Here is a 21,610-nt window from a genome sequence, read left to right on the forward strand (position 1 = left end):
ACCATTGATAACGGAGATAACAAAAATAAAAATCTCCCGTTCAAATTTATTCTCCTATCATTTGTTATTCTCCATTTGTTTTGAGATTTTTGTGAAAATAAATAAACGTCAATAAATTATTTTTAAGATTCATGACCAAGAAAAATTGAAAGTATGTTGAATTTTTTAATATCATCTTTAATAAATTAATGAGTGGCGATGTTTGTTCAATCGGAGTGATCGAAATAGAGATGGACGAATATCGATCAATTTTTAATTCCAATGTTCGAATTTTTCTTCTTCTCACATATTAAATTAGCAATTTTTTTTTTACAAAAAATGAAAAAAAAAAAGAACGAAACAAAATGCTAAGAATTTGAATCATTAGAATGGTGGGGGAAGAAGATAACCACTAGTGCATAGGTATGGGGGTGGGGGTGGGGTGGAGTGGGGATGGGGCGTGGTTGATAGAAATAGGGAAGAAGAAGAACTGTTCTTCTTTTTTTTGTTAATTATTTTTTTTAAAATTAAGTTAGGGGTATAAATTAAGAAAAAAAAGGAAAATTTTCAATAAATAAACGCGCTCAAGGAAAGTGAATTACACTTTTTTTGCCATGTCAGCATTTTGTGTCCAATAGGAATGACTTTTGAACCAATAAAGTGTTCAATTGGCATAAGGATTAGTTGAGGTGTCTAAATGAATTATGCGGACAACTTTGAGTGGCTGTAGATGACTTAGGCCTTCTTCTAATAATAACACTTCTTTTTTATGTCTAAATATATTATATCTTCCGAAAGCGCACTTGACTACTCGATAAAAGAAAATACATTTGAAAAATAATTGAATATTAGTTATAATCAGGCACATACCCCCGCAGACTCACGTGTTGAGGTTTGGTTGCTCGAGTACCCATTGATCCAGACGAAAATTTTATATACGTTTATAGAATATACTGAAAATGTTATATAATATATTCCTCAACATGTCCATTAAACAAAACATCTCGTGAGTGTGTTGCTCCAAACTTGAATTCTTATGTCATTGTGTCCTTCAACTAGGACCCAAATCTTGGTAAAACTTATTTTTTGTTGAAAAAATCCAAACTGAACTTCTCCATAATTTTTTAATTTCTTTTTATACTTTTTCACTGTTGAATCTTATTTTTCTTTGCTAGCAACTTTATGATGAGCACGCACATTATCAAATTCTGAATCCGTCACTGTTTCTAACATTTTTAAAAAAAATTAATGTCTATCTATTTGATATGGAAGTTTGTTTTCCAGGAAATTTCAAGAAAAAAATAGGTCAATCTTGAATTATGTTTTCTTTATCTAATAATTATATGAATTTTAAGAAAAATACAAACAAAATTTAATTAGAAGACCTTTTGGTATTTGGGAATGGTTTCAATCTATTTTACTATACGTGAGTAATTAAAAACGGGCCGCGAGAGGGAAAGGGGAATTTTTCCGGCGAGACATGGACGTACTGTTCAATTCAATTGACGTTAGAGATCTACTCTCGTCGCCGGACATCGACGATGTAAACTCACCGTTATCTGCTCCAGATCTCCGTCTTCTCATCGACCGTCTACAACTTCGTTCCGTCGATATAAAATCCAAAGTCCGGCAATACATTCTCTCACATCACTCCGAATTCTCCACACTCTTTTCTCAGTGTTCCGACGTCGTTTCAAAATCTGAAAATCTCACTTCTCAAGTATCCGACTTGATTCAACTCATCTCGGATCATCCAGTTGAAGCTCAAACCAAAGCTGTAATTGATGAAATTCTGGTAAAAAATAGAGAGGTGAAGGAAAAAAGGGAATTGTTAGGGTTGCTTAATGTGATTTTGGAATTGAGTGATAGACTGAGGTTTGTGAAGGAGAAGATTAAGGTAGGGAGAGTTGAACAAGCGGCTGAAGCCTTAAGGGAGTTAAAGGCAGTGTTGGTTACGAGTAATGATGAGGAAAAACAGCCTTTGGTTTACGGATTGTTGAAGGATGAATGGACTGAGTGTTTTGAGGAGGTAACATCTCCATACTGTTTTTGTATATGATTATGATTGTTTAATTGCTAAGTTGATTATAGGAAATGAATTCGTTTTGAACATCTACTGTAGAAATTGAGGCTTATTTGTGAATGCCATTGTTTTTGTTGAAGCTTTTTTGGTGAATATTTGGCCTTTTAATTATTGAACATATGTTGTAAATAATATATACGTAAGTCTTTTTACTGAAAATTCGTTGGAGAATTGAGTAAAAATTAAGTCTTTTTATTCAAGAGTAGAGGTTTTTATGTTCATATGGAGATGCATTAGAATACGAGATATTTAGATGAAGAAATAGATTTCATTAAAGGCATCAAGAAGATGCAAATGGTACAAAGGTGTAAGATCAAAAGTGAGTGTGTTTGCTTCATTACAATGAGTCCCAAATAAGGAGCTAACAAAATCCAAAAAGTTGTCTGGGGACAAATCACTCCAGCTATACAACAAATTAAGACACTTAGCCTTGAGAATGTGATTAGGAGTTGCTATTCCATCAAAACATCTACGGCTCCTTTCTATCCTAATACACCAAGAAATACAAGCAGGGACCATTTTCCAGAATTTCCTGATGGCTCTACCAACTATCCAAGTACTCCAGCATATGTAAGCATCCTTAATGCTCTCAGGCATGCATGACCTGACTGAGCCCAAAAACTGAAAAGGACATATCCCAGATATCTGTAGCAACATCATGTTCAAAAAAAAAAAAGATACCTGTAGCAACTGAGCAGTGTACTAGTAGGTGACTGTTAGTTTCTATACATTGTTTTGCGCTTGTAGCATTGTTGACAACGGGCATTTTTCTTTCTGTTGAGATTATCTTGAGTCAGAGATGCTTCGTTGAGTGCTATCGAAGTGAAGCAAATCACCTTCGGGGGTAATTTTGTTTTCCAATTTAATTTCCATGGCCAGCCTTCTACCACCTCCTTCTGGGCATAAAGAGTTGAGTAGCCTGCTTCGACAGGGTATAAACTATCAGCTTTGTTGCCCCATGTTAATCTATCTGAAGTCCGAGCATTGGCTGCACAATTTTCCAACCTTCCAGTAGATTGAGTATATTATCAAGCTCCCAATCTTGTAAATTTCTTCTGAACAGTGGAGCCCAAGTGCTTCCTGTTCTATTTTGCGACATTGTGAAATCTGGGTTGCTAGAGATTAGGAAAAGATTGTGATAAGCAATTTGAAGAGTTGTATTCCCCAGCTATGTCTTTCCAGAACTTGACATTGGTCACATTACCAACTCGTAGTATGTTGTGTGACCATGTAGAGCTATTTGAGAGTGAAATGGGCCTGAATAGAACTGCATGTATAGAGAAGATTCTGATAGCTAACGTCAAACTAGTTAGTAAGCTGTGGCAGACATGATTTTGATTTACTAATGAGATATTTGAATAGTTTACTGGTACAAGATTTTATTATGTTAGTATTCTTCTTTGCTTGCAACACTTAGTTGTGCCAGTAAGAAGAGTGATTCGAAGTGCCCATTTTAAAATAAGCCTGTATAGGTAGGAACAGATACTTGATTCTTATAGAGGACACCACCTTTCGAATTGAGGGATAGTTGATTGATATTGAAGTTCATCAGAGCCTCTAAACCAAGTGTGGTGCAGTTGTGTCCTCTCTTTTTTTTAACATCTAACTGTGGTAGGCTGGCAGCAAGGGAACATCTTTAAATTTTCTGGTTTCCAAATCAGTCTGACACCATCTTTTTTCTTCCGTCCCACAATGAATTTGGTTATGAGTTGCTGTAGAATTTTTTTGTTGTGGATCAGACGATCACCAATCAAAAGAAAAAAAGGATTGTGATGTCTATGTCTTGGCGCAATGGTAGAAGTTACCGCCATGTGACCAAGTGGTCACGGGTTCAAACCATAGAAATCACCTGTTGCAGAAATGCAAGGGAAGCTGCATATGTAAAACCCAATGTGGTCCGGTCCTTCTCTGGAATTTGCGGGGTTAATGCACCAGGCTTCTCCTTTATTGTAATGTCTATAATATGTATGTTTATGTCTTTGTATTTTTTCTGTGCTTATTTTGCAAGATTAAGTGCTCTGTGAATGGGGGTGGTGGTTGGGCTAACAGAAGATACAAAAATTGGTGATCTTTATTTAGTTTCTGTGATTCTTGTTTAGAGGAATTCGATTTGGGTGTGTAGATGCAAGAGGTGCTTTTGCAATGTATGGACAGTGCAGTGTGGTTTGAGCAAGAAACCAATACAGTTCACCTGAAGTATCAGTTGAGCATCAGAGGTTTTGATGGGATTGAGCTCCACACAGTTGTAAAAGCGATGAATGTGAGTTTGTAAAATACCTCTCCATTTCACTTTATCTGAAGATTTCTGATAGATATTGATATTTCTGGTAAACTTAGAGCAAATGTGATCAACTATTTGTTCATGTTATTTTTTTGTTTTTAGGCAGTTGGTATTATGGATTATGGGCTGGCAAAAGTAGCAGATTTGATGATTAAACATGTAATAATGCCAGTGGTGAGTTTTAGGTCAACTATTGTGGTGGAATGGATTAATCAGGAGTCTGGAAATGGTGTCAAGGCAAATCTGAAGATACTTCCATCTGCTGATCCAAATGTAAATGTTTAAATTCCGACATTACAGTTTTTCCTCTTGGCTATTTTTACATATTCATTTATGCAAAAGCATCACTTCAATTTGAATCCAAACATTTTCTATATTGAGAGTTATGTTAGTGTTACTATCCTCAAAAAAAATATATTGAGAGTTATGTTGTATGGACTCTCCAAAAATGTTGCTGCACTTGTGATGGATCCTACAAAAATGCACTACTTTTAGAGGATCTGACCCACATCCGGTGGCATTTTTGAAGAGTCCGAGCAAACATAGATTGGAGGCTCTACTTCTTTGACATCCTGCACTGTTTACTAGAAAAAATGATAATCTTTTCCAAAAGTTAAATGATTGTTGTTCGGATAACATAATCTACTCACCTGGACATGGTTGGAGTGATTTCTTCAAAAGAATTTCTAACCTGCTTTGTGTTTTTTGCCTTATATTTGTTTCTGGAAGCTGCATGATCTAACCATTTTGTTTTACCTATATAATGAGAAAAGAAAAAACAAATCTACCCCCTTATGCTTTGAAATAAACAGGATTCTAATTGCTGCTAAGGTCTTAACATCCACAATAACCGGACTGTGCCTCAACATGCAGGTTGACAGTATTGATGGGGGAAGTATGTACTCTGTACTTATTGATGTTATCAAGTTTATTAGTAAGTTTTTGTGCTTTGAAAATAGTACATGGATGCTGTGCTTTGGAAAATTAACATGGCCAAGGATGTCAGATTTGATAGTATCCAACTTCCTCTCCAAGGTCCAATTCAATACCTTTACGCTTTAACATAGGGGTTTCTCTTGCAATCTGAATTGTTACAAGTCATCATTTCGTCTATGCCAATTATGAATGCTTTTGATATTGTTGAGATCTTTCCAGGAGACTACTTGTGATGGACGGTTAACTTTTTTATGTATCCTTGCTAGTACTCTTTTTACTAAAATATTTAATATATCAGTTGATGTGTTAGTTTGCGTAATTCACACTTCCATGTAGAACCAAGATAGCTCTATGTATTGTGTGAAAGGATAGGTAATTGTTAGCAATTCTTGGGTGTCATTTGATTACCTGACTTCTCAGAAGAGTTTTTTGAGAGAAAATTTCACACATATATATTGCTAAATGAGATCTTTTATTAGATGGCGGTTGTTACTCTGAACAAAGCTAGAAATATGAGTCAAAGTATCTGGCTGAACTTCGGTTAATTTGCTGAAGTGGGCCCTGTTTTAGCTGAAGTTATGTAAATTCTGTTTTTCATTGAAAGATTACAAAATATCCATTGGGCATAAGTACTTCATAAAGTTGCTCTAGTACGTTTTCTCTTGTCTTGATGTGATAACTGATAACTATGCCTCTGACATGTACTTTTTCTATCATATTTGGTCAAGTAGAAATTCTCAGCCCGTTTCATCTCCAATGGGTATGAAAAGATGTTAGTGTAACCTATGTTACCTGGGTCCTTTCATTTGCATTGACGTACCCGTGTTGAATGGGTGAGATATGGGTGCAGATACTTCACACAGATCATTAGAACACACAAAAGGACCAGCAAAAAACTGCACGTACTCCTACTAGATACTTAAACCCATATGAGGTCACCCTTAATCAGTCCATATGATCTACGATGTAGCATATATATATCTGGATGTCTTTTGTCAGAGATTCTCAACAATACAGTGAAAAACCAATTTGACAAATCAAGTATTTTAGTGGCATGCTTGGGTCGGTGATTCTCCTCTCCTTAACATATGATATATCTTTGGGATTTTGTCATGACTAGCATAATGTGCATTACCAGACTAATGAAGCATCAAATATTTACTGGCTTTTATTCTTCTGGATAGCACTTGATAACGAAAACAACTGATTAGCATGCATAATTCTCATTGTTAACTAGGTTATATTATAATGTTGAATTCCCAATTTTGATATTCTTGTTTCAGAGAGTGCCTGATGATGCTTCCAAACTGGTAGATTTTCAGAAAATTGTGAAGTGCACATCTAACTTTGAGGCAAGTTTGAAGGAGTTAATGTTCATTGCTTCCTCTGATGGCAAGGATGAAAGATTGAGCAAATTTGCAGATAATGTGGAGGTTCATTTTGCATCGAGAAAAAAGGTTGAGATTTTGGCCAAGGCAAGAAATCAACTTTTACAGTCTGACTTCCGTCTTCCTGAGGTAAGTACTAACTGTTGTACTTTTGCATTTTAAATTGTCAATGTCTTAGGTTTTGAATGTTTGTAAAGCTCTTTCTGCAGGATGGCACTAGGAGAAACTCTAAAGTTAAGAATGATGATAATGCTGAAAGTTCATCTGACCTTGTTGTCGATTTGCTTTTTACATCTGAGAGATGTGTGGTGTCTGAAGCAGCGTCACAACTAATGAAGTTAGTTCATGAAACACTCAAGGTCAGTTCACTGAAGCTTAGAGAATCACAAAGATTTTTGTTTACTTATGAACAACCGAATTGTTTTACTTTCTCCTCTCTCCCCTCTGTCTTCCTTTGCTTTCCCTTTTAAGCTATCTCAAAGGACCAAGGTTTGCTTACTTCGTTCGTTGCTCATCTTACTATTGATGCCCATCCCTTAGTATCAAGAAGTGTCTTGATATAGAACTTAGATATTTTCAGGTCAAAATGTTTTATATTTAGCTTCTTTTCCAGCATTGCTGAATATTAGGAGGGTCGAAATTTTGAAGCGAGAGGTTAATTTGGTATAGCATCCATAACAAAGATTTTATCATCCAACCCTCAAAGCTTTCGTCTAGTGGTAAGAGCTCAACACATGCCACATACAATAGCCTGTTATTCAAGTGGATAAGCATAAGGGCAGGCCTATTCTCCACCTAGTTTTGAACATGAGACACTATCCCTTGGGGATTTCTTGGTTATCCAGGAAAAGAAGATGATATTGTCCAGTATTTAGTCAATGAAGTCCATGGTTAATCTCTTTGATCGTAAATTTTTTGTGACTGGCTCACTTGCATGAGTTCACAGTGTTCATTCTTCTATTTTCTTTCCACCTTGTCTGTATGAGCTGAACAAGAAAAAAGACACCTCAAAAGATTTCCTCTTCTTTTACTATATAACTTGTCACAGTTGCGCACCATTAGCTATCTTGCAGAGATATAAACATTTCCATTGCCAAGGTAGATAGATCATTCTTGCTGTGTTTTAAAGTTAATATAAGCTTTTCAGTGGCTGCTAACACAATGTCGTTAACTAGGAGGCTTTTTAGTACTGTTTTATTGAATTTGCTTTAAGAAGAATGTTTTTTTCCCGAAAAGTTGTTTGAATGAAGTCATGATCACTTTTTAGGGAGAGCAATAGAAATGGTAACAATTTGGGTGATTAACCTTAATTACAGCGATGGTTAAAAATTGAAGGAAAACAAAAACAGAAGTAAACCAACTTAATTGTTTTGGTGGGAAGAGTTGCCCGGCACTTGTGTTGAAGGGAGGGACCTGATACCCGGTGGACTTAGTCGAGGTGCGCATACGGATAACCAGTGGAGTTAGTCAAGGTGTGCATGCTAGCCCGGATACCACCTTCATAAGAAAAAAGAGTGCTCATTTAGTTTATAATGTGTTCATATTTCAATTGTTTGTGGTGTGCAATTCCTTAGTTTAATGCGTGGAGGCACAGTGAGTTTTTGAGCTGCAGATTCTGTTGTAACCAATGGACTATGCTAAGATTTTTTGCACATATATGAGTTACGACTTCGACTGTCAGTTTCTTATTTTCTTGTCAGGACTGATGTTGAATGAATTTTACTAGTCTTGTTTCTCTGGCTCTTCTACTATTTTTGCTTGTTTACTTTACCTTGTACTTTTTCCTACAAACTTTCTTCTAATGACCCTGCGGAAAATGGTTTCAATATGCAGGATGCTTGCTTGTCATCTTCTAGAGTGGGGTTGGAATTCTATCACTCTGCTAGGGATTCTCTACTTCTTTATGAAGCTATCATACCTGTCAAGGTTAGTGTAGAAGAGACCTGCGTAATAAACCCATGCAGAACATGCTTGTTTATGGCTATCTAGCTTTTCTCCATTTCCGATACATATTCGAATGCATGTAGCAAAAAGTTTCTTTTTCTTTCTTGTCATAACCCTCTGAGTCTTCAGGGCAAGGGCAGTTTGGTGTCCGTCTTTTGTAGCTTTTTCATGCTCACAATTTATGTCATTAATGGCTATTCTCTTCTTCTTTTTCTGTTTTCCTCCATGTTTGACTTGAATAGTTCGAAAGACAGCTCGATTCCATCAACCATTCTGCCGTTCTTATTCACAATGATTGCCACTATCTATCTCAGGAGATACTTGGACTTGCATTTGAGGTAAGCATGGATGAATTTTTTCTTCATTTCTGTTTTAGTTACTTCGATTTTCTCTGTCTTCACATGTCGTACTGCAATCAAAAATTGCTCCGACGGTCCCAAATAGATGTCCATTTTGATTTAATGTGATTAAACAACAACAACAACATATTACATACCTAGTGAAATTTCACTATGTGGGGTCTGGGGAGGGTAGAGTGTACGTAGACCTCACCACTACCTTGTGGAGGTAGAGAGGCTGTTTCCAGAAAACCTTGGTTCACGTGGATCAAACCCAAGTAAAAGAAGAAGAACAACAATGAAGAAAGCATAGCAATTAAATATATACCGTTTCTTTGTTTCTAGTTAGTAAAATCACATTTTCCCATATATGTGGACACAGATGTTTTCAAACAACTAGATAAAGAGGCATTGTCCAGTCAATCTAAAGATATAAATAAAGCTTTCTCAAAGAAGTAAAATAAAATAGCAGACTTGCGCATAAGAGAGAGAAAATGCTCCCAGGCACGATATACGAAGACAGCCTAGTCTGAACTAAAATCGATCTGGGGACTTATTCTCCGGCAGATATGGCCGGAATCACATCATTAGGGGTCAACAACATTTACTACAATGCGGGGTTTAAATCATACGAAATCACTAGATGTAAAGGTGGTACAGACTCTTGGTACGAATGGACTGAGAGTAGCAGAAAGTTAGTGAGAAGAGTGAAGATTAGCATTAAAGTTTTGCGGTGGCTGGTATCAATATTTACTGAGGCGTCCAAGGTACAAGGGAAAGTTATTAGGAGATGGAAGTTCAAGGAGCATTTTGCAGAGTTTTACTGCTCTCTTAAACACAACGAGAAGGGCAGATTTGTCAGTTTTATTGCTATCCAAGGTCAGAAAAAGTCTATAATTATTACATCGGAAGCTTCATACATGGGGGAGTGGAGTAATATCGTCCACAAAATAGTCAGATTCATCTATGAACCCAACTTGCAACCAAAACCCCAAGTTAACATGGGCAAACATTCGAACACATCCTATAGGGAGGCAGTCCAAAGCAGCAGGTGGATGGCGGATTCCATGAAGGGAGCAACGTTGCACGTGAAGGAGGCTCATATAGAAGTCACAAGCGGAGCATCGCTGGCAGAAACAAATATTCTTAATAGATGCATCGTTGGAAGATTCCAGGACACACTACAGGAGACCCCAGCTTTGAATGACGTAAGAAGATGGGCCTGCGATACTTGGAAGTCAGCCATAGGAGTCAATGTTTTTGCCATGAATGAAGGTCAATTTTTGTTTGAACTCCCATCAAGAGTAGCAGCTAAACATGTCATGTTGGGGGCATGGGTATGGAAAAAGATGAAGCTAAGCTTGTACTAGTGGAAGCCGACCATTGGATGTTGGCCAGATGAAGTAAGAAGAGATTGGGTCTGGATAAGAGCCATGGGATTACCTTTGAGTTTATGGTCATCGTGTATCTTCAAACAAATCGGCAACCAATGTGGTAGATCTATCGAAACAGAGGAAGAAACAAAACTCAAAAATCACCTTCATTGGGCTCGTATAGAAGTGAAGGGTGACGGGAAAAAGTTCCGAGGGAGGTGAGGATTTCTAGCGACGGCTATGTCTACAGAGTTTCGATCTGGTGCGAGACACCGATGACCGTCAGAAAAGTGGATACGAGGAGAGAGAATGAAGACAGAGATCCACTGGGTAAAGAAGTTTCAATACCTAGTACGATGGAGAAACCAACAATTTATACACCACAGCATGTGGGCACATCGACAGCTGGAGAACTTTTGAACGGGAATCATGTGAACAGGCACGTGACTTCAGCTGGAAAGGGAAAGGGCAACTTTATGGAGTAGCAGGCCAAATAAGTGAGAAAAAACCAGGGCCCAAAAAAAGCTTTAGGCCCAACAAAATTTAAACAAAAATAAAGCAGCCAAGAAGCCTAAAGACTAGACTTAGTAAGCGTTGAAATAATGGCAAATCTTTCTCAAACAAGACGCAGAATAGATTCAAAAATCTGGACAACCTGGAGATGGAGGAGAGAAATTTTATGTCTCGCGAACAAGAAGAGACAATGCAGGAGGAGGGGGAGAATGCAGTCACCGTAGCGAAAGCTACAAACATGGGAAAACAAATAATGGCCGTGTCACAACTGAATGGGCAGAATGATAGCAATACAGAGATCACAGAGGATGCTGTACCGCTAATGATTCAACTGCCTTTAGAAGAAAATTTTAATGAAAAAAATCCTCCACTCGTGGATTAAACAACACATACTCAAATTGAGCACTGAATTTGGGGTAAATTTTAGAGGATCTGAGGAGAAAGCAGAGGAGCTCTTTATGAAAATTGATAATAATAAGCAAGGGAACAAGGGGGAAAAGGGAGAAGTCACAACAAACAAAAAGAAAGGAGCATACGAATTGAAAAGCCTGGAACTGGATACAAAGTTCATGAGCTTGGGCACTAGAAATAGAGGGGGATACCTGGCAATTAAACAATAATGAAGCTAAACATAGTGTCATGGAATATAAGGGGGATGAACTGTGGTAGAAAGAGGGAAGTGAGCAAAAATATTATGAAGAACTGGAAGGCAAATGTAGTCTGTTTCCAAGAAACCAAGGTAGGGGAACTTGAAAATATTGTGAAGGAAGTATGGGGGAATAAATTGGTGAATTATGCTCAGCTAGAAGCCAGTGGAACCAGGGGAGGCATCGTTATTGTGTGGGACAAAAGGGAGTGGGAAGGAGAATTAGCAGTGTAGGGATGTACTCTGTCACCTGTAGCTTCACAGGATATGTCAAGATTTCCATTGGCAACTCACAGGTGTCTATACTCCAAATGATAGAGTAGAAAGGGAAGAGACTTGGTGGGAGATTGGTGCTGCTAGGGGATTGATTGAAGGACCTTGGGTCCTATGTGGGGAATTCAACACTGTGAAGTACCCATCGGAGAAGAAAAATTGCAACAGAATCAACAAAGGAATGACAGATTTCTCAGATTTCATAGAAGACATAGAGTTAGTTGATCCTGAATTATCTGGGGGAAAATACACCTGGAAGAAAGGAGACAGGCATACAACAACAGCCAGACTTGATAGAATTTTGTTCTCGGAAGAGTGGGAAGCAAAACTGTAGAAATATAAGGCAGCACATACATCACAGAGTGACATCAGATCACTCTCCCATAATGTTACAATGCGGTGCTTGGGAAAACACGAAGTCATACTTTAAATTTGAGAACTGGTGGTTGGACATAGAGGGTTTCAATGACAAAATTAAAGGATGGTGGAACTCCTTCAGCTTCATAGGGAAACCCGATATGTCTTGGTTGCAAAGCTCAAAGCACTAAAAGGAAAGCTGAAAGAATGGAGCAAAACGGCAAAAGAAAACTTGGGAATATAAAAACAAAATGTCTTGAAACAGCTAGCTGAGTTAGAGAAGATACAGGAGAACAGATCCCTGAGGCCAGAAGAGATAATCTCTAAAACAACATTAATCACTGAGTTTGAAGACATAGCTAAGCGGGAGGAAATAGCTTGGAGGCAAAGATCTAGGGCAATGTGGCTAGAGCAGGGGGATAGAAACACTAGTTTCTTCCACAGAACAGCAAATGCACACAGGAGAATGAATACAATCTCAATGCTGAAAGTGAGGAGAAAATTTGACTGAACCAGAGGAGATACAGAAGGAGATAGTAACTTATTATGCGGAACTATACTCTGAGCCAGAAGAATGGAGACCATACCTGGAGAAGAAACTGTCCTATGATTCACGAAGAAGAAAACAAATTACTCTTGGCACCTTTTGAGGAGCAGGAAATTCTAGAGAGCATAAAAGCACGTGCAGTGGACAAAGCACCAGGGCCAGATGGTTATTCCATGGCTTTCTTCAGCCAATGCTGGGACATCATTAAACTTGATCTGGTGGCTACAGTGCAGCAGTTCCATAAGGCTGAGAGGTTTGAGAACAGTATTAATGCCACCTTTGTGGCTTTGATTCCTAAGAAAGTGGGAGCTGAGGAACTGACAGATTTTAGACCTATTAGTCTAAATAGGTGGAGTTTACAAGATCATTGCCAAACTGCTGTCAGAAAGGTTAAAGAAGATACTACACAGGCTTGTAGACAACCAACAAATGACATTCATAAAAGGTAGACAATAATGGATGCAGTGTTAAATGAATGTGTTGAGTCTAGACAGAGAAGTAAGTGCCCTGGAATTCTATGCAAGCTCGCTATACAGAAGGCCTATGATCATTTAAATTGGAATTTCTTACTACTTATGATGCAAAGGATGGGTTTTGGAGCCAAATGGATTAGATGGGTTAAATTCTGCATAAGCACTGTTAAGTTTTCTATTTTAGTTAATAGAATTCCTAGTGGTTTCTTTCCATCCCAAAGGGGACTGAGACAAGGTGACCCCCTATCACCCTTTTTATTCATCTTAGCCATGGAAGTTTTGAGTAACCTAATTCACGCAGCCAAGATGAAGCGTTGGATAAGGGGCTTTAAGGTGGACAACAGTGCACAAAATAGCTTGGAGATTACCCATCTGCAATATGCAGATGATACTCTAACTTTTTGTGAAGCAATGATGGGGCAAATGTTGATCCTAAGAGTAATATTCATCATCTTTGAAGCAATCTCTGGTTTACATATCAATTGGGGGAAGAGTTCCATTTATCCCATAAATGAAGTGGCTGGGGTTGAGAGTTTGGCAGGGGTTTTGGGTGGTAGGGTAGGGGAACTACCAACAATATACCTAGGTATGCCATTGGGGGGAAAGAGTAAATCAATAGGGATCTGGAATGGAGTTATAGAAAAATGCGAAAAGAAGCTAACCAACTGGAAGAGCCAATATCTGTTGGGGGGTGGGGTAGATTAACAATGGTTAATAGTGTGCTAGATGCAATACCTGTTTATATGATGTCTGTGTTCCCAGCACCAGACAAGGTCATACAGAGGATAGATGCTTTGAGAAGAAATTTCTTTTGGCAGGGAAATGAAGACAAAAAGAAGTTTCATCTAGTCAAGTGGGAAGAGGTCATAAAAAACAAGAAAGAGGGGAGACTGGGGATTAGGAACATGAAGAAACAAAACAAAATCCTAATGCTGAAATGGCTTTGGAAGTTTATTACAGGAGAGAATATGCTGTGGAGAGAGGTGATTAGGGCAAAATATGAAATGGAGAACAGGTGGATGACAAAGAGGGTAACTACACCATATGAATTTGGCCTCTGTTTCATTCTAGAATCAGATTCCAGGTGGGTAATGGAATGAAGGTGTCATTTTGGGAGGACAGATGGATAGCCCAAAGAACCCTGAAACAATTATTCCCAGACTTATATGCACTGAGCTTGAAACAGAATGCAACTGTGGCTGAAATGTGGACAGGACAGGAGTGATACTTACATCTTAGGAGGAATTTAAATGATTGGGAGATGGGGAACATAGTGGCCTCCCATCATATTATGGCACAATTTAGTAATCTGACTAGGGAAGAAGACAAGGTTGTGTGGAAGATCGGCAGCAAATGGGTTTTCAGTGTCAAGTCAGCTTACAAAGATCTCAATCATTCAAATTCAAATGACAGGATGGAGCTCTGGCCATGACAGATGATATGGAAACCTTACAAGGTAAACTGCTTCACATGGTTACTAGCAAAGGAAGCAGCGCTGACACAAGAAAATATAAAGAAGAGGAAGTTTCAACTATGCTCAAGATGCTATTTGTGTGAGGAACAGGCAGAGACAGTCAACTATCTCTTTCTGCATTGCAAATGGATAGATCAATTATGGAGAATATTCAGCAGCCTTAGGAAGATCACTTGGGTGAAACCAAGAAACATAGCACAACTCCTAAATTGCTGGATCAATATAGGCAATACTACAATTAAGGAGGAGAGATGGAGGATTATCCCAGCTTGTATATGGTGGACAGTGTGGAAAGAAAGGAATCAAAGATGTTTTGAGGGCAAGACGAACAATTTGCAGAATTTTAAGATGAATTATATAGCTCTTTATTATTTTTGGTGTAAACAGAAAGTTTTAGCACATGCAGAAGAACTTTTTAATGTTATAGACTATTTGTAAAAAAGCACAAATGGAGTCGGTCTAGTTTGTAATACTTTTGAAGGAGGCTACTTTGATGTAGTATACCTGTGGATAAATAGGAAAAAAGTTATCATTCTAAAAAAATAAAAGAAAATAAAAATGAAGATATAAATAAAGCATGCAAACGAACAACTAATGAAATCAAAGAGAGAACTTAATCCTATAAACAGCAGAATTTATGATGCAATTGATAGATAGATTAATCATTATCTAGAATGGTGTCGAGGATAGTGTGTATCGAGTATTCATACACAATAAAGTAATGAAATACATATGATAATCAGATAGCAAGGATAACACTGAGATGATATCCCTTCACAAAAGTGAGATGAAGAAAGAAACAAAGAAAGAAAGACAGAAGAAAGCCTGACCACTTTTACATCTGATAAAGTAAAACCAAAGTGAAACCTGCAACTACCCTAGAAAGGGAGTAACAGCTACTCTGGTTGAGACTGCACTTAACTAAGTCTAGAAACAACAAATACCTTAGCGCTTTGCAGATTACCATAGAGTCCTTGAATCTCTTCATACCTTGCTTTATCAAGCTTTGTTCTATGCCTCAAATGCTTCGCTTTCTAGAGTACTATCATATGAACCAGAAAGACGGCCACCTCTCCTATTCTTCATTGGTGGAATAATAGTTTGGACAGAACCCTGAGAGAACATTCTGTACCCATCAGACAATTGATGTAATTATTAGGAGAATTAACCAGGGAAACTAGGGGCAACCACTCATCTTTTAAATTTCAAATTTTTTTAAAAGCTGGATTTTGTTAGGGTGCCTTGTCTGACTTATCGTGTAATATTATATGGCAAAACTTTCATTATAAGAAACTAGAAGTAAATTTTGGGGCAGATCAAACACGAGAAGATTAAATTTAAATTTAGTATAGGAGCAATAAAAAACAAAGTATGTGTACATGATTTTCCAAGGTTATGGTGTGTCTTCCAGTACAACCTTCTATTCTTAACTCAGTCATTTTGGCCTCTTCATGAGTTCTTGAGGGTACCAGAGGTCCAACTTTTAGTAAATAAAGAGAATCCCATGGGAATATTTGGTCCTTCAAACACTAGGATCGGAACTATAAGGCTTACGTATGGGTTTGTCCAAATACAAATACGAGAATGTGGCGTAGTGGTCAATGAAATGAGTTGATAACCATGAGATTTCAGGTTCATATTTGAAAGTGACAAAACACTAGGTGATTTCTTCCTATTTGTTCTAGCCTTGGTGGACAGAGTTACTTGGTACCTCTTGCTGCTGGTGGGAGGTGATAAGTATCCCATGAAATTAGGCGAGGTGCGCCCAAGGCGCAAGCTGACCTGAACACCAAGGTTAAAAAAAAACAGATTCCATAAAGTTTAAATCTTGGCTTCACCTCTGCTGCTGCACTATATGATACAAGTGGGAAGTGTGATCCAATGAGTTTTTGGCTAAAATCATCCCTCAAGTATAACCTAAAATTAGACTTTACCAATGTTAAAAAAAAAAGTATAACCTAAAATTAAAGTACATCCTTGTGTTATATAAGTGAACAAAAAAACTCACGCCACCAACAAAATTAAATGTGTCAAGTCGAATGAATATATGTACACATGGTTAAGCTAGTCAAGCTAAGTGATTTTTTAGAAATTGAGGATTTAAATCATATTCAGTCAAAATGTATTCAAATTCTAAATATTCTTGTAAAAATATGGCCAAATACTACTCCGACTTCAAATTTTCGAATACAATGATTATTTTATTTTCATAACTAAACGCCTACTTAATTCACTAAATTTCTAACATTTCTGTACATCGTATAGAATGTGAATTGCATTGTATATAAAGTACATGCGCTCTAAATATTTTATTAAAGAAAATCTCTAAACAGTTGGACGTAATACTTTTAAAATATATTTTTAAATAATATTTCTAATCATCGGAACCTACTGTCTAAATATTTATTAACTTATGTATCATTGCAAGTCAATTTACTTGATGATGCAAAAAGCATATAAACTGACAATACGCAAAATTAAAATTCCGAGAATGAAAGATTCATTTCCTATCCATATTCCTTATTCTTTTTAGGTAACTTTGATCTTCTCGTCGTGGCAAGACATGACCAAATTAATTTTTTTTATTGGTTCAATTAGTTCTTAACAAAAATAGATTGAAGGATGATTCTTGTTATTTTTTGTATAGTATAAGGATGTTTTTTGCTCACTTAGATGATATAAGGATGTACATTAGATATGAGTCATAGTTGAGGGATGATTTTAGCGGATAACTCTGATCCAGTAGTAATTGCATAGATCTATGCCAAATGTTCTTTGTATTCATTACTCTCGATGTATATATCCGAATACGACGACATAATTAAGAAGTAAAGTTGCCCAAGTTTTACCGTATTAAGCTCAACTGAGTTATAGTACCTAAGCCTTTTTCTTCTGAACAATAATACATGCATACATATATATACATACATATATATATACATATATATATATATATATATATGCGCACACCAACCATGGTTTTTTTAAATGCTAATTAACTTTTGCGCCATGTATGATCTGGATATGACATGAGCAACAACAACAGTTACTGAAAAAAATTGCTAGGCATTAGATCTCAAGCTTCCATGTCTTTCTTGATTTTACTAGCATTTTCGCACTTGTGATTCCATCTACACTTCCTTTACATTATTGGTTAAAGCTGACAGTTAATTGTTTCAGTACCGCTCAGACTTTCCAGCTTCAATGAAGGAACTTGTTGTATTTGCTGATTTGGCTCCAAGATTCCAGATGCTTGCGGAAGAAGTTTTACAAAGACAAATAAAACTTGTCATTTATAACCTAAAACAGGTAACTTTCCCCCCAGAGCTTACACAAGCCCATTTTAGTTTCTTACAGGTTGACATCTCAATGATTATATTTGCTGGCAATCATGTGATCCTAGGCTATTGATGGGGCCGATGGATTTCAAAATACTCACCAAATGAAGCAATATGAATCTGCTAAGTTGAGTATTGACCAGGTACAATTTAGGAATTTGTGCTTCCCTACTGGAAATAGTTTTTCCTACAAATATTCAATCCTTACAATAGGACCTAAGCATTTCTCTGCAGGTGATTTTCATACTTGAGAAAGTATATATTATATGGCACCGTTTACTCCTACCTTCTGCATACAAGAGAAGTATGAGCATGGTCCTGGAGGAAGTCTTTTCAAGAATAGCAAATGATATCCTCCTCCTAGATGATATTGCTGCAGAAGAAACATTGCAGGTGAGGACCAAAACCTTTTTCTGTTACTTGACCAGACAGCTTCAGAATCTGCATGTATGAAGCCATCAGATTGTGCAAAGAAGAATGATTTACCACATCGAATTGAAGTTGCACATAGTTTCTTACAGTTCCTTGACCTTATAGGCTGATTTGTTTGTTCACAGCTTCAAAGGCTGATTCATCTGCTATTCGAGAATCTGTCTTCTTTGTTGGACTCGGTATTGGCTATTAACCAGACAGGAAAGTTGCAGGAATCTCCTGCACAAACTCTTGATGATCTTATACCATCCCTTCGGAAATTACGCAAGCTAGCAGGTATTCTTATTGTAGGATGTGCTTATTCCAGAATGAAGTGATTTTCAACCTTACTTTTTTTTTTCTTTCTGCTGGTCATTGTCAATAGATCTCCTGGATATGCCATTGAAATCTATTACTGCAGCTTGGGAGACTGATGAACTTGTCAACCATGGTTTTAAGCAATCAGAGGTATGTATAAAGATTAATCAAACATCAATTAAGCTAGTACCAGGATCTCATAATTGGTTGGGTTGGAATGTGCTGCGTTTTCACGTATAGAATGAGGATCTATAAAGGAACATCCTAAAAATGCAGCCTGTAATTTATTACTGAACTGACTTAAAATAGTGTTTCGTGTGAAGCATTATAGATTTCTGGTTGCTGGCAGAGTCAACAACCATTTATTTTCCGTTGGAATGTTTTGCCTTGATGAAATCAGTTTTTCTTTGGCTTGAATTATCATGCCATATTTATTAGCTATCGGGTTTTTCAGGTTGAAGACTTCATCAGAGCCATATTTGCAGATTCACCTCTGAGGAAAGAGTGCTTACGAAGAATAGAAAGTCGATATTACCAAGCTTTCAGTTACAGTTTAGATTATTGATATCTACAGCTAGAAGTTTTACTTGTGTTGGATCTCTCTCAACCTCGATAAGTTTTGCGATTTTGTTACTTGAGGAGCCTTCTATAGTCCATTTATCCAAGTTTCAAAATCAATGAATTGCTGTTTTATGTATTTATTGGAGTTTGGCAGTTGGAACCATAGAATCTACTTTGATAGGCTTCTTCATGTGAAATGTAAATCGGTTCATTGTACATTTATGAGGATATCATACAACTAGGTAATAAATATGGCATGATACTTGTGTATCGTTCCGACTTCTGAATGTTGTGCCGGAATCATTGCAACTATGTAGATGTGTCACCCGTGTTTGGTACGAAGGAAAAAAGTTTCTTAATTATTTTCCGGTGTTAGCAAATATATATAATTCCAAGAACATTTATTTGTCATTACCAAACCACTATTGAGTTGGATGGGGTGGGATGATCTAGGGGTGGGTGTTTGGGTTGTGGCAAGAAAGCAATGAACTTAGAAATGTCATTTATTCATAAAATATGTTTTCTTTTTATTTTTGTTAGGTAAATTGTTTTCCTTCTAGAGCCCACCTATGAGACTTGTGTTTGTTCATGCGATATGATATCATGATATGATATCATCATATGATATCATGATATGGAATTCTGCGATGAAATTGAAGTTTTGTATGAACATGCGATATGAAATTTTGGTGTTATATATTTTCTCATAAACATGAAAATCTCATTAAGTTCTAAAACTATTAGAATGGTCCCCATTGTTTGTCAATCTTATCAAATAAATAAAAAATTATAAAATTACATAATAAATTATTACAAAATTATTTGTTCTTTACTTAAGTAATTGTTCACTTCTCATCAATATATTTGAGTAAAAATGAAGTAAATTTCACGGGTTCTTAGGATTTTATTACTCAACAATTGTGAAGTGTGAGTTAAATTGACTATATGTTGATGAGAATGATAAATTTTATGTTGGTGAAAATAATAAATTTAAAAAAGTAATGACGTGTACAAATTTTATTTACATGTGAAATAAATGGTTAGTAGACATAAATGTGGGGTTGTTTTAACAAAATATAAATTCGTGGATCAATTTTTGTAATAAAATATCTGAACTCATGATATGGTATTCCCATATGATTTCATGAAATCAGAGTTTAAGCGTGAATTGCATGTCCAAACGTCAATTTCATCTCACAGTATCATATCAATGATATTTCGCACAACCAAACGCCTACTTATAATAAAAATCATATCATATATTGTTTAGAGTCGTCACTTAATTTCTTTGTAAGATAAAATCAAGAAAATACTTAGTTTTCTAAAGATTTAAACAGGAAACCTAGTTGAAAACTTTAAAGGGGGGTTCGGGGGTTCATATTTATATTTTAAGAAGGTTTTTACGGCACCTAAAATACTCGCTAACTCGCGATTATCCAACAACTAACTTGTTTGGCTAAAATGTTTAACTTAAATTTTGAGATAAAAATTATTTAGAGTTGTTTGAAAATGAAGTATTAGTTCACTGTCTTATTTATATTTGACTTGCAAAATTTATTTTAAGTTTATTTATTCCTGATTGATTTAGCTAAGCGATTAAAATGAGGTGACGTCTTGTGGAGATTTGAACTTTTTTAACACTAAAACAAGCGACAATTAACAACAAAATAAATGCGCAGTAATGTAAAAGAGAAAGAGAAAGAGAAAGTCAGTCCAAATCCGATTTCTATCTACCTGGATCGGTATTTGGACTCATTTTTGTTTTTATCTGTCCTAAACTAATCAAACAATTACTTAATAATAAATACAGAAAAGAAAAGACGACAAGGGCTTAGGCCCAAAGATAACAAAATACAACACTAAAAAAGGGATTTGGACTCTTTGGCCCAATTTCTTCAAATTCTTTTGCCCAATAATTTGATATATTGGCCATCAAATAAAAGGGACGAAGCTAGAATAAATATTACATGACCGGTTGAATTCATTAATTTTAATTTGAATTTTCTATCTGTTTTAAGAACATTATTGAATATGTACAAATTATTAATTCAGAATTCAGTAATTTTAAATAGGCTAAAATTTTGAATCTATAAATTTCAAATCGTGACTCCGCTTTTGGATATCTTCAAAGGGGTATTATATATTTTAGTATTTTTTTTAAAGAAAACGTAAAGCAAGCTAAGAGGGAGAATAAACCTATTGTCAATTAAAAAAACAAATTTAATTTCCACCTTGTGGCATTCTCATGGCTTTCGTAAATATACAAATTACAAGTCCATTAGACATTACTATTATATAAATGGATCATTTCTCTCCATTCTTGTCATCATATTCTCTAAGTCTAAACTCATAGTTTGAGTTGTAACTTTTCCTCTTT

The 21,610-nt window shown here is 36.3% G+C and overlaps 1 protein-coding gene across 2 annotated transcripts; it reads left to right on the forward strand.

Moving 5' to 3' along the window:
- The first annotated feature begins 1,350 nt into the window (after positions 1–1,350).
- Positions 1,351–19,520, forward strand: LOC107020844 (centromere/kinetochore protein zw10 homolog). 2 transcript variants are annotated; one of them, XM_015221357.2, is made up of 14 exons: positions 1,351–2,008; positions 4,185–4,322; positions 4,446–4,616; positions 5,217–5,378; positions 6,563–6,796; positions 6,865–7,026; positions 8,501–8,593; positions 8,854–8,949; positions 17,786–17,914; positions 18,009–18,086; positions 18,178–18,336; positions 18,501–18,651; positions 18,740–18,822; positions 19,127–19,520. In XM_015221357.2, the coding sequence occupies exons 1-14, from the start codon at positions 1,460–1,462 to the stop codon at positions 19,235–19,237; spliced, it is 2,316 nt and encodes a 771-aa protein (XP_015076843.1). In that variant the 5' UTR covers positions 1,351–1,459; the 3' UTR covers positions 19,238–19,520. The 2 variants fall into 2 exon arrangements, with proteins under 2 accessions (XP_015076843.1, XP_015076844.1); XM_015221358.2 differs by having other exon boundaries at positions 6,877–7,026.
- The last annotated feature ends 2,090 nt before the right edge of the window (positions 19,521–21,610 follow it).

This window comes from Solanum pennellii, chromosome 5, assembly GCF_001406875.1.
Source record: "Solanum pennellii chromosome 5, SPENNV200".
NCBI lineage: Eukaryota > Viridiplantae > Streptophyta > Magnoliopsida > Solanales > Solanaceae > Solanum > Solanum pennellii.